We start from the raw sequence: 13,567 nt of genomic DNA, 5'->3' as shown, positions 1-13,567 counted from the left end.
GGTTCCTCACCAGCAGCAGGGAATCAGTGCCTTGTCTGCTAGGGAGTGCCTGATGTGTATCTCTCAATTTTTCAGCTTTGCTGCTACATGTCGGTGCCATAGAGGGCATTTCTCTCAGCTCTCGTTCCCCTCCCCCTGTAGGAGCTGGCCACTGCCTAACATTTATCTAAGACCCAAAGTGTGGATAAATTTATCTGCTTTATCTTGTGTGCCTTCAGACTGTAGCAGACCCAGGGGATGTTTACCCAGAGTGTTTCTTCCTCCATTTTCCTTTCCTTCCCACAATTTTTCTTGTTAGCATTTGATGAGGTTTGATGGAAATGAGTTGGCAGATAGATGCAGATTCCCCTTCTGTCTGGGACTCTCAGTGCCTTTATGCTTTCATGCCAGCCCATATGCATCCTTTAAAATTATGTTAAAATTTCAGCTATTTTCTTCTCACCTACACTTATGGCATCTTTCTCCTCCTCACACTACTCTGTCAAACCTGAAATCACCTGATGTTTCAAATCTCCTAGGAAAGACTGGTCATCTTTTGGGTTTTAGTGCATTAAGGCACTATCTTATAGGTTAAAATCAACAATGATTTTGTAGACTATTCAACTTCACTCCTTGTTATGGTGGAACAAATATGCTTTGTGATCTTTTGCATATCTTAGATAGAAGCAGAACTCCTGGACACAATACTTTTGATTCCATTTTCCAGATTGTCATAGAGAGTATCCAGCGTGCTAGGCAGTGTGCTAGCTGTGGCATGAATAAGAGTCTACTTGCAGAGTGTTCAGTCTATGTGGTAAGGTAACATCTACAATACAGTGTGGATAAGTGCTCTAACAGGGACACATCCTGTTTCTCCTCTCCTCTCCCTGTGTCTCTCTCTCTCTCCCTCCCTCCCTCCCTCCCTCCCTCTCTCTCTCTCTCTCTCTGTATAAAGGACTCTAGTGAGAAGATTAAGATTCACCCTGGGCCATGCCTTAATTGAAGTAACCTCAATAGGTCTACACCCATGGGGTTGGATTAGCTTTAAGAACATGATTTTCTGGGGTACGTACAGTTTCAAACCGCCACACCTGGGAAGGCTTCCAAGAATAGGCAACATTATAGCTTCAATGATCAATCTCCACATTAAATGCCTTCTTTCTTAGCCCGTGCTCGTTGCTCCTGTGAACTGTCTATAGATTCATTGTTGCTTAGCTTTCACTGCAAGGTGATTTTATTTGTGCTGTTGTATTTAATTGTTATTGATCTTTTGTACATTTATTTAACTTTCCTCAAGAGCAGTAGTCTTGTTTTATTAATTGCTTCATCTTCCTGATTACCTGTCACTATGGCAGGCACCCAAAGAGATTCATTGAATGTTTTATTGATTGAATGATACTGATTTTGACGTCCTGTGGTTTTTGAGAACAGAAACTATAAATTTGGCTCTGTACGTTCAAAAACTGCATGTTGCTATCGTTGACACATAGTAGATGTTCAAGAAAATGTTTGGTGGACTTCCTATAAGCTTAGAATCTTTTGCTCCCTCTTTTGTATACTAGATGTTGCCTTCCTTTCATACGTTGCCTGAGAACTATTTTGGAAGTGTAGAATGTTTGTCAATTAGAATTACAACAGCAGGAGGAGGTCAGTTTGTTGGCCGCAGGAGCCATTACCACTTCATCATCCACCGTCTGAAGTACTGTCCATGATCAAGCCTTGTTAGTGCTCTTCTGAAGGTGTCTATTTGTCTCCTCCACGGGTGCTCACCTCCCTGAGGGGAGGATTTAGATGGCATCTTACATGCATTTTTATCATGCATTTTTTTTCCAGTGCCCAGCATGGGGCTGGACGGGAGTTAAAAGCGTAGGAACATTGGGTTTGGTTGATGCTAGTTGTTGAATAACAACACGTAGAGTATCTCCTGCATTCTGAGCATGGTGGGGTGTTCTTATGGGAGAGGAAGGCTCCACCGATGGGTCAGGACACTGGGAGAATGTGATTATTCTTCAAGGAACGTATCACTTTATTGGGCAGATAAGATGCAAGCACACTAAAGAGGTGGGACAGTGTAGGGAGGAGAGAAGTTAGTCTTCCACTGTTAGAACAGAGAATAGGCAAAAGATGAGATTTAAGTCCATGGACTAGTTTGGGGAAGAAAGGCTTCTTGGAAGATAGTGACTCAGGAATGGTTTTTTAAAAGACAAATCTATCTTTATAAGCAGAATCCATCTTTCTGGACACCAAAGCATTGGGGGTGGGGGAGGTGTAGTTAGCAGAAAATTTTAAAGCCTCCAAATCATTGTTTCCTCTGAACATTTTGACAATTTCCTTTCAGAACAACAGTCTCCTCCTCATTTAGCACAGCGGTTGAGTCAGATTAGCCTATCGTCTGGGATTTTTTTCCTGTCATTAATGGTCTCTTCTTTCATCTCCCCTTCTCTGGGAATGTTTTATCTGCTGAGGCATTCAGAGGAAACTATATAATTTTGGGAGAAGAGAAACAGAAAAAATGAGAGGCATATTTTGATCTAGTGGCCTCACTTTACAAGTGAGAAAAACAGATCAGACTTGGGAAGCAATTCATTTATGGCAACTCAGGGTGTGAGTCACAGTGATTCCTTAAATTTTTGTTATTTCTACTTCTTAGATGCTCAGTCTTTAATGCCAACACCTTCATTATAACCGTACCTGGTAGGGAAGAGGTAGGGCTGTTGCTTTCTTTCCTCCTTTTAACAGGAGCTAATCTGAGGCCCAGAGAGATTACTTGGTTTGTCCTGAGGTCCCAAATTCAGTGAGTGGGAAAATTAGATAGGACTCAGTCATTCAAACCCCAACCCCCCCCCCCCCATCTCTCCCACCCCCTGGGCTCCCACTTCTGCCCTCAGGATCCCACTGAATGGGAAGGAAATAGACAACCCTTCAAGTACCTGAATCCTTCCAGCTCTTTCCAGTCCCTGGCTTGATTGCTGGCTCTGTAGGAAACCGCTCTGTACTCTAGTGTAGGATGACTAATATTCCTGTAAAAATAAATATGTCAGCCCAGTCACACTTAAATTTTCCAATGGACCTTTGCAATTTTATGTTGTGTCTGTAAGCAGTTAATATTATGCTATAAATCATTGCCATTTTACATCTCCAAATGTTAATAATAGATGGTTATTTATGTTTCTTCGTTTATCTTGAAGGGGAGAAGGGATGGAGGAGTGAGGAAGTGTGTGGGAAAGAAGAGCTGTACATTTAATTTATGACTGTAGCAAATCCTTTTTGCTCTACCTTTCTTCAGTGTTTATACAACAACCTTTGGGGTGCAAAGATGGCTATATATCCCACTGATGAAATGCCAGGAGTTCCTTCATATCCAAAGACAACTCTAGATAAATGGTCCTCTACATACATTATCGTAGGTTAATTTGTTTGATTCTCTGTCAAATTCTCCATACAATCCTAAATAGGTTGTTAGGACAAGGCATGTGTGTTCCTGGTGCCTTTGGAGACAGAGGGAGGCCTTGGCTGATTTACAAAGATAAGAACACTTTGATTTGACAGCCGTTCTCCAGCTTGAGCCCTGAAGTTATGTCCTGTAGTAAGTTCATCAAAGACATTCCTGACAAACAAAGCACATCACCACCTTCCTCTCCATTAACAGGATGGAATGCTAAGCATGCCGCTTTAAATAAATATCATTGTAGTCCACAGAGAAGTCCTCCAGTCTGTTTCTGGTGACACCGAGATGTTGACAGCTAATATTCAGTATCACTGTAGCACATTGAGCCAAAGGAAGACTCACATGTCCTCTGAAATACAATTAATCCTCATCAGCTATATTAATTGTTAAGTGAGGAATTTTTCCCCATTAAAATTTCTAAGTGCCTTGAATTTAGTGAGTTCCTGACAATAAATATATGTTTTCAAGGTCACAGTGCACATGATACATTTTCATACTTTCTGCACTAGCTAATCCAGAAAGAGGGGCTTAAATCATCACCTGCGTAATGACCTGGCTAGGCTTGTTCCAGGGCGCCCAGAGGTATTGGTTTCTGAAATTGCCTGTGTAAATCATAGGGAGTTTGAGCAGATTCGTTGTGGGGCAGGAGCATCCCCAGCTCTGTGTAACCAATCTCCTCAATTTCAGTGAAATCATTGGTAATGACTGGAAGTTCAGAATATGCTTCTTACAAGAAACATCACAGAATTCCTTGGCCACAACTGGGAATTGGGACCCATAGCCATCAGATGGGTTATCAGTGTGTGCCTAGGGGTGCGTGTCTTTGTCTAAAAGTCAATCTTTGTGTTAAGAATAGAACACTAATAGTTCAGAGTTCCTGTTTGCTCAGCAAATGCTTTAGGGGGTTGCTGATAGGTTAAAGATGGTGACCTTTTCCATCACCAGTTCTTTGAGATCTCTGGATACCGTCCTTGACATCCGGAAACATAATAAACATTAAAAACATGGTCCCCAATTGCTGTGCCTATGGAGAATGACAAATGTATAGAATCCAAAGCCTCTTTAAGGCATATTTCAGTAAGAAAATAATAACAGCCTTAGGATTGGAAGAGTAAGCACATGGCAGTTTTGCAATTCAACAAAACCCATATTAGTGTGCTAACCACACCAAGGGGCCATTGAAGCCATGGATGACTAATGGATGATTTTAAACAACAAGTATTAATGAAAGTGGGATGGCCAAATTTTGTAGACTAATACAGGATATCTTCATTGTAACAGAGATGTTATGATGCAAAAATCATTTGGGGAGAAGAAGCAGAGGAGATGATTGGGCAGGATTATCATCCTCATTACTTTCACTGCTTCCCATCACCCTACTCACTTCCCTCATTTATTCTCTACCTTGTGTTAATTTGTTCGATTCTCTGCTGCGTTTCCCATACAATCCCAGATAGGTTGTTGGGAGGAGGCATGTGTGTGCCTGGCACATCTGTGGGCAGCGTGAGTCTTGGGCGGATTCACGAAGACAATGGCGCTTGGATTTGAGAACCCTCCCAGCTGTGTTGTTCCCAACATGGGGGCATCGCATGGAACAGTGTGGACGAGAATGGAGACGCTGTCTCCAGGGCTCTCAGAATTCAAAGACGAGAGATAAACCATCACAAACAGTGGGGGAAGTACATTGAAGTCATTTTCCCAACTGTTTACTCAGCACAGTTTCCTTGAGCACCTTCCATGTGCCCCATACTGTGGTAGGCTTTGGAATATAATGTCAAGAAAACAAATATAGCCAGAGCCATTCAGTCTAATGGAGAAGAGTCTCATTAATTCATCCTGACAGTCTGTTGATGAAAGGAGGAAAACCATGGATTTCCTAGGGTCAATGTTAAATGTCACCTAGGGTTTCACAGTCCTTTTCCCACTTAAAAAGGAAGATGCACAGACAGGCTAGAGCTTCTCCCAGCCAGCATGCTCCAGCTTGGAAGCTGATGCCACTTGTGATTTCAGTCCCCTGAGAATCCAGGCTTTCAACTCTCTAGCCCACAGGACAGGGACTGGGCTGCTGGCACCAAGAGCCTAATTATTAACTGGAATGGGAGGTGACTTTGGTGGCCATGACTGGGAAGGAGGAAAGAAACAGGATGTCCAATGGGACTAACAAATTATGGAAGAAAATGAAGCAGCAGATTTCGAAGTCCAGATGAAAGAAGTGATGACGGATTGGGTTTCTCCCACTCTGCCCCAGCCCTGCTAACCCGGGCCTTACCAGAAACGTTTCTAACATGACACTAGGAAGATTGCCAAAAGAAACAGTTTCCCAGAGAGCGAGGCTGGGAGCTGAGGATACTATTTCACACATCACCGGGGGTGCCAGGAAGGAGTTACTGCATCCTGGAATATATTCACCACGGCCCCCCAGCTCTGCCGCCCCTGGGTGGGCAGCTGCTCTACCTGGTACTCTCAGTCCAAGTGACCGTTTGTGCTATAGGCATGTCAGCGTTGGGGTGTATTGGAACTTCCTGGGATGGCCAGAGGAGCTCGCCTCTCTCTCTGCTCACTGTCGCTTTTCCACCACCCTACTGGAAATGGTTTTATTTTTGAAGCCGTCTGTTTTTAAAAACTGACTTTGAAATAGTTTTCCTTTTGTGTTTAAGTAATCATCGAAAGAATGTTATTGCTTTTCCATCTCTCCTCTTCTAGCCCACCACTTGGTTTTAGTTTTGTTTTGACTTAAGCTCATCAGGGGGTGACTCGCTAAGGCTGAGTCATGTGACGACCAAGATTAGAAAACTTCCCTCTCTAGAGTGCCCTCTACTTGTTTTCTAGGATCTTTGCTTTGCACATTTCTCTTTTATTCTCCCTCCTTGAATTTACTCTGACTGGGACATTACATGCCTCTCCCTGGATCTCTGTTCCACTGAAATGCTTTCTTCAGTTAAAGTCTTCCAGCTCGCGGGATTGTGTGTTTCTGTTTCAGATCCCCATTGCATTTTGAGAACAGTTTGGGGAAGCAGGAAAAGATAAAATGTGAAGTAGATTGATTCTGGGAGTAACAGTGTACCTGGGAAAACTTACCCATGGTTTGTGGGAAACAATGGAAGTTAGAAAGGGACAAAAAGTAATAAGATTCTTTTCTCCTTCCTGTTTCCCAGACTAGCTTCTAATTTTAACCTGGAAGCCCCTTTCTCTGCCTGGCCCCTGCTTTCTTGTTTCCATCTGCCAACCTCTCTTCATCTTGCACTCTCTTCATGGAAGCATTTCTCCAGAACTTGCATCTACACAGCTCAAGTCCTAGCTCTTGTATTAAGCTTTTTCCTCACTCTCACTCAAAGGCCACACTCACTCTTCCCTTCCTGGAACCCTGCTGCACATGTCCGTTAGTACCTTCTCATTCCCTAGCTAAAACCCATCTCATTTCTAGGAGGTACAGTTCGCAATGTTTCAGGATTATGTGAGTGCCTGTGCTTTTTTAAAAAAGACCTTACCATATAATTACACATTTTGCCCTTCATCTCTCAAGTAACTCTACCAATTTCTTAGGTTTGAGGCAGGACCTGCTAAGAAAAGTGTCCTAAAGGTCCCAGAGCCTCTCAGCTGAAGGGCCTGGCCTTAGGTTCATGCAGGTCCATCAGCGGTGCTGGGAGCAGGAAAAGCCACATCTGTCCCAGCTTCCTCACTGGTAGTCCTTCTAAAGAAGGTGTGTTTCTGTGACCCAGTCAGCATGGCATTGCCTGCCTCAGATCGCAGCTATACTGTGATACATTTTATATAAAACCCATCCAACCACTCGTCCATCCATCCATCTGTCCAACCATCTGTCTACTTATCTTGTCTATCTATCATCCATCTACCCATCCATCCATTCACCCACCCACCCACCCACCCATCCATCCATCCATCCATCCATCCATCCATCCATCCATCCAACTATACTGTATTCCCCTAATTTCCATCATAAAAGAAATATTCAACCATTTCTCCTGTGAAAAGTGTATTCTAAAAGGCAGCATTTATCCCTTCTGTTACCCAGGTGAGCTATTACCTCTTTGTACTCACACAAAGATTAGTCAAAACAGGAATGGGATCTGGAAGTGTTGGGCTAGGTATAACTTTCTCCAGCCTTTCATCACTGAGGTCTGCTGAGAGAATTCGGTGCCTTAGGATTTATATTGGTTTTCATTTTTTTTTGCACGGGCAGGCATTGGGAATCAAACCTGGGTCTCCAGCATGGCAGGTGAGAACGCTGCCTGCTGAGCCACCATGGCCCACCCAGTGCCTTAGGATTTAGATATTTAAAAATGCAATTTTACGAGGCGACGTGTCCCCTTTGGGCATTGGCAGTGCCTTTTTTTATATCTGAGAGCTGACTCCTTACACCCCAGGCAAGTAACCCCTCATCTCCTACCCCTCCTACGGATGGCTGCTGGTGACAAGCACATATATCAACTATGGGAATATAATCAAGTGACAACTCATTGATGAGCTTAGAGGAGGTTCCTCTTGGCCTTTTTTGCAGTTGTTAGAATATTTTCTTCTTTTACGTAAGTCTAAAGGTGTCATTTATTTCTTTGCGTAATACGATCACACCAAAGGTAAACAGAACAGGTGTTTTTGGTATGAACTACCTGCATCTCTTTGCCAAACTCTTGAGCAAAAGCTCATGTTCAGTGGAGAAGTCTCGATGCTTTCCATAGACTGGTGTATTCCACAAAAATTCTTCTCGGTTGTGACTCTGACAGATTAATTAACTGATTTTAAGCTTTCCTTTATATGGAAATGTGAGGGCAGTTTTCCCCCATTTATGCTCATTTTCACAGGTTTTCCATCTAAAAGAAATACTCAACCATTTTTCCTATTAGAAGTATATCCTAAAAGGCAGCATTTATCCCTTCTATTACCCAGTGCACTGCTTGGCATATGGAAAGTGTGCAAGCATTGTGTGTTCTGCACAAATTAATAAATGAGTGGCTGCAGTAGCAACATGCAACATGCTCAGGTTACTGAGTGCAGAAAGACAGACGAATATTTTCAACTGGGTAATGGGCAGAAGTTGCATTTCCCTTTCCAGCAGTTTATGCTAAAGTATGAGTATCAAACCCACTGGAAGATACAGAACCATCTGCCAGGTACAACCGAGTGTCAGTCCTCTTCCTATGCCGTGTGTAACCCGAGCCCTGTGTGTGCTTTGTGTCCCTGCCGTGCAGATGCCCAGCCCACAGAGGGAGAGAGGGACACCTGGAACCAGATCAGCACGGTCCTCCAGGATTCCGAGAGCATCCTCGCAGACCTGCAGGCCTACAAGGGCGCGGGGCCCGAGATCCGAGACGTATGCCACTGAGCGCGCTGGGAGAAGGGTCCCCACCCGCATGCACACAGCACGATGGCGCCATAGCCGTAGAATGTTCTAGAGCAGGGGGATGAACTAGGAGGGTACCGTGGTCTTCAGAGGACAGTGCAGGGTGCACGGGCGGCTCAGCGGTCAGATGCTCGCCTTCTGTGCAGGAGACCAGGGTTTAATTTGTGGACCATGCACTGCCCCCCCCCCCCCAAAAAGAAACATGCAAATGGCCCCTTTTATTCTCTGCATTAATCTGAGCACAACCTGCTGTAGATCATGTAACATTTTGCCGTTCTTTCCTCAGACATAAATCTGATCTTGCAGGGCTCACATTTAAACAATAATTTGCCAGCATATTACTTTACAAAAGGGAAACTTACACAGAAAGCCTATGAATAAGAGTTGAAATATGAGTTGCTCGGCCTGGACTCGCATGTACTTTCCAGCCTAGTTTAAGAATTTTGGCAGGTCCCACCAGTGTCACAAACACCAGCTATAAACGACCTCGCTTCAAGTAGCCCGCAGGTCTGTCATCTTGTAATGTGAGACTAAATAAATAAACAGCAAAAGAATAGCAACCAGAAAAGAAAAGAAAGGGAACTGTTGATTTGACTTCTGGGCCTTCATAATGCCTTAAAGGCAAGACACTTCATGCACTTTTTATTTGAAAAAATTAATTTTATATAAACACCAACACGCAGTCACACACACACCACCACTCTGCCATCCTTTTGAAAAGAACCCTGCTCCCATTACAGCACCCAGGCTGCTAAAACCCTGACAAGACAGTGTATCTAGGAAAGCAGCAGCCTATTAAGAGGTTATTTTTCCACTTAGGGGTCATGATTTAGTTTAGGCAATTTAGGTAACATCACAGATCGGCAGGAATGTAATGCATATTTTAGAGAAAGGAAATTAAGTACAGAATTTGGACTTTATGACGCGCACAAGCTCTACCTGAGAAGAATCAAATGGTGATGATGAGGGGCAAATTGCCTCCAGTTTAGATGTGCAGGGTTTTCTTTTTCTGGTTTGCATTCAGGACAGCAGAAACAAGTACGCTGCATGGGCCCCAACTGCAGAGCCATTTACATTATGCCCGGGTGCTAATGTCTCCGTTTTAAAGGAGCATCTTAGAGGACAGTCTGATGAACTGATTCCGATTTAAGTAGTCCATATTAACAAAGTATACCAGGAATTGTGTTTTTTACTAAAATCATTTCTCAATCTTAAGGCATTTTGAGGTGAAGCTTATTCCTTCTTAAACAGACAATTCTATCATGTTTTTTGTAGGCAATTCAAAATCCCAATGACATTCAGCTTCAAGAAAAAGCTTGGAATGCTGTGTGTCCTCTGGTTGTGAGGCTAAAGAGATTTTACGAGTTTTCCATAAGGCTAGGTGAGTATGTGTTTGTAGTTTTCATCCCCCACGTGTGACGCTCTATTGTGGGGACAGAGCTGCATCAACTTGACGGATTGGTTAGGGCCCCTGTGCCCACCTGTCATGTATTAAGAGGCGGTTCGTGGACGGCAGGGCCCATCACTTTTATTTCTTCCAGCCTACCACAGAGCTTCTTCCCCCGAAATCAGTGGCACCTTGGGAATGTCTCCACTGGTGGATGTCCCTTTGGTCATGTTCTCAGCTGTGTCCGACTGCTGACACTTTCACGGTGGGCTCATCACATTTCAGTGGTCAAAGGAACTGGGAGCTCATGCTGCCTGCTAGACCTAAAAAGACTTGGTTGCCTGGAGTCGTGTGATGAACTTAATATAAATAATACAAGGAAAACAAACATAAAGTTCTGTCCATATGCTTTAAAAAACTGTGCAGGTAGAGGATGGCCTTGAGGAAGCAAGTGTAAAGCAGGGTCTGGTTGACGATAGGCTCAACATACTCATCAGTGTGATGTTCTCTGCAGCAGGAATTCTGCATCAGGTTACACGAGTTGCTGTGGTGGGTCAAGAAGAAGGAAGCAGAGTCATGTCCTACTCTACTTTTGCCTTAAAATAAGTGCTTCATTTTAGAAGAGTTGAAATAAGTTGAGGGATAGATGGCCATGATGGTCACAAGACTCAAAGCCAAGCCCCCATGGGAGCCAAGCTGAGTGAATTGAACTAATTTTCCTGGAGGCTGTCTGGTAAAAGAGGAGATGGACTTCTCTCTGCTTCCTCAAAGGGCAGTTCTAAGCCCCCCAAACTGAGCTCCTAATGAGTCAAGTTATAGTTCAACAGAAGGGAAGATGTACATCAGGGTCAGAGCAGGCCAGGGTAGGAGTGGCTGCCTCAGGAGTGCAGTGAGATCCTGGAGTGGGAAATGTTTAACAAAGGCAAGAAGTTTCTCTTGCAAAGGTGCTCTGGAAGGCATTTAAGGACTATGTATACAGGTATCAGCAAACTTTTTTGGAAAGTGCTAGATAGTATTTAGGCACTGCGGGCCATGCAGTCTTTTTCACAACTAATCAACTCTGCCATTGTAGCACCAAAGCAACCACTGGCAGCATCTAAACCAATAAGCATGGCTGCATTCCAGTAAAGCTATTTAAAAAAGAAGTCAGGCAATGGACTGGATTTGGCCACTGGGCCAGTTTGTCAGTCTCTGGTAGACAGGGCTGGCTGAATGACTCAGGGTTGCTAGAATTATATGGAAGAGAAAACAAAAGGATAGGTTTGAAACAGATAAGTGGGGGTAATGAGTCTGCTGCAAGGACAAGAGTGAAGAAAGATATGCTCAGGGCTGTGTCAGAAGCTTAGGGATTAGGTTCGAACCTGGGATTAGGTGAGCGGGCAGATGCAGAGAAAAGCTCAACCAGGACCAGAAGGCTTTCCCCGCCAAGCAGGCAGTCTGGCTCACATTGTGCAGACTGCAGCCTCATCTCATCCTGTGTCTTGCACATGATCCAAAACCACAAATCTGGTTTCCTAAGAGTTTGAGGAATTAGGAGTGATGATAAAATAAGCTGAGTTTAGAGAGACAGTTACAAAACTTCGTGGCCTTGGGAGTCTCCGGCAGGGGAGGACACCTGCCTGGGCACCTGTGGGATGCCTTCTCCTTGTCCCCACACGTCAGTCACTGCAGGCGACATGGAGAGGAAAGATGCAGGCAGGTTATCTGCAAGATTGTTCACATGGCCGAGAAGCGTGTTTCTGAAGGATCTCCGTAGGCTGTTTCATGTTTATGTTTCTATTTATCCATTGACTTGCAGAAAAAGCTCTTCAGAGTTTATTAGAATCTCTGACCTGCCCGCCCTACACGCCCACGCAGCACCTGGAACGCGAGCAGGCCCTGGCCAAGGAGTTTGCAGAAATTCTACATTTTACCCTCCGATTCGATGAGCTGAAGGTTAGGATCAAAACGCCTTGAAAACGTAACCACGAGCCTTCACCGAGAACCCACAGCGGTGGGCGCACTGCCACTCTGGGGGCTGGCGGGGCGAGGAAGGCCTCGGTCCTGCCCCAGAGATGTATTTATAAAGTGGCAAAAGTCTGTGTTCCTTGGAGTCACGCGAATTTAAGATAGGATTTGTCCATGGACATTCAGAATCTGCTGAATGGGATAAGAAAAACCTTTTCAAGTGTCGTTCCTCACTGAGAACAATATACTTGCCCTGAATTCTAGCCCACTGTAAAAGCAGGGCATATTTTAAAATAATGAAGCTATATATATATATATATATATATATATAATGTATATATATATAAAATTTTTTTTTTAACTAGAAGTTGCTCCGACTCTTGCATAACAAAGCGAAGTCTTGCTATATTGAGCCTCTAGCATCAGTCACCTAATGCATCCCCTATCCGAGGCTGAGAAGTGTCCTTCTTTCCTGTCTGCGTTTCAGATGCGGAACCCGGCGATTCAGAATGACTTCAGCTACTACCGGAGGACGATAAGCCGCAATCGGATCAACAACATGCACGTGAGTCCCTGGCCCGAGGGGCCGTACGCCCTTCTCTTTGGCAGTTTTGTTTTCTGCTTCTAGAAGGGCGCCAGGAGAAGAGTGAGTTTGCCACGTCATTCATCTCTTTGCAAATTGCACCTCCTCTTCTTCTTTTCATTCAGCTAGACATTGAGAATGAAGTCAACAATGAAATGGCCAATCGAATGTCCCTCTTCTATGCAGAAGCTACCCCCATGCTGAAAACCCTCAGCAATGCCACGATGCATTTTGTGTCCGAAGTAAGTGCGGTTGAGCCCCGAGGCGTGATCCCTGGCTCGCGCGTCCCAGCGGCCGCAGGGCTGACTGCCTGCTGGTGTCTCCCATGTAGAGCAAAACCTTGCCCATTGAGAACACCACGGACTGCCTGAGCACCATGACGAGCGTCTGCAAAGTCATGCTGGAAACCCCGTAAGTGAGAGCAGACCTTAATTCCCGTCCCGAGTCCACCCGGCCAGGCTACCTTCTGTGTCTCTCTCTCTTTCAGCAGCTTCTCTGCATACAGGCCAACTCCTCACTTTAAAGAAAGGGTGGAAGTTACGGAGGGCGCGGCGGCAATGGGGATGGGGAAGGCGCACGCCCCAGCTGGGGTGCGCTGTGGCCGGGACCCCCAGACAGGACACAGGGGATCTCGTCTCCCTCAGCCTTACTCTCTGTACCCAGTGACGCGCCCAGGGCACCCCTCATCTTTCAGAGTATTTTGAGTGCCGGAGGTGTCAATAGTGTTTTTACAGTTTAATGCTCTGCTCAAGTGCAAGATGGCATTCGTTTCAAGTATTTCGCTCACAGCAAAGTCAAGGGTTAGTCCAGAACAGAAGTAGTCGCCGTCTTCCTCGGGGTGGGGTGGGCGGGTGCTAAGAGGGC

At 44.8% G+C, this 13,567-nt stretch overlaps 1 protein-coding gene across 5 annotated transcripts in view; it reads left to right on the top strand.

Moving 5' to 3' along the window:
* CYRIA (CYFIP related Rac1 interactor A) overlaps positions 1-13,567 on the top strand; it is a 109,655-nt gene that overhangs the window by 84,657 nt on the left and 11,431 nt on the right. For all 5 annotated transcript variants that reach the window (XR_013172549.1, XM_077153245.1, XM_077153246.1 and 2 more), the window contains 6 exons: positions 8,635-8,756; positions 10,062-10,167; positions 11,972-12,108; positions 12,608-12,685; positions 12,829-12,945; positions 13,035-13,114. Coding sequence is in view for 4 of the 5 variants with exons in the window: in XM_077153245.1 (XP_077009360.1) it covers positions 8,635-8,756; positions 10,062-10,167; positions 11,972-12,108; positions 12,608-12,685; positions 12,829-12,945; positions 13,035-13,114 (640 nt within the window). In the remaining variant the exon portion in view is untranslated. The remainder of the gene's footprint in view (positions 1-8,634; positions 8,757-10,061; positions 10,168-11,971; positions 12,109-12,607; positions 12,686-12,828; positions 12,946-13,034; positions 13,115-13,567) is intronic.

The sequence above is a fragment of the Tamandua tetradactyla genome, chromosome 3 (genome assembly GCF_023851605.1).
Source record: "Tamandua tetradactyla isolate mTamTet1 chromosome 3, mTamTet1.pri, whole genome shotgun sequence".
Classification (NCBI taxonomy): domain Eukaryota; kingdom Metazoa; phylum Chordata; class Mammalia; order Pilosa; family Myrmecophagidae; genus Tamandua; species Tamandua tetradactyla.
The sequence above is the reverse complement of the archived record's forward strand: the minus strand, read 5'-3'. Positions and strand labels throughout refer to the sequence as shown.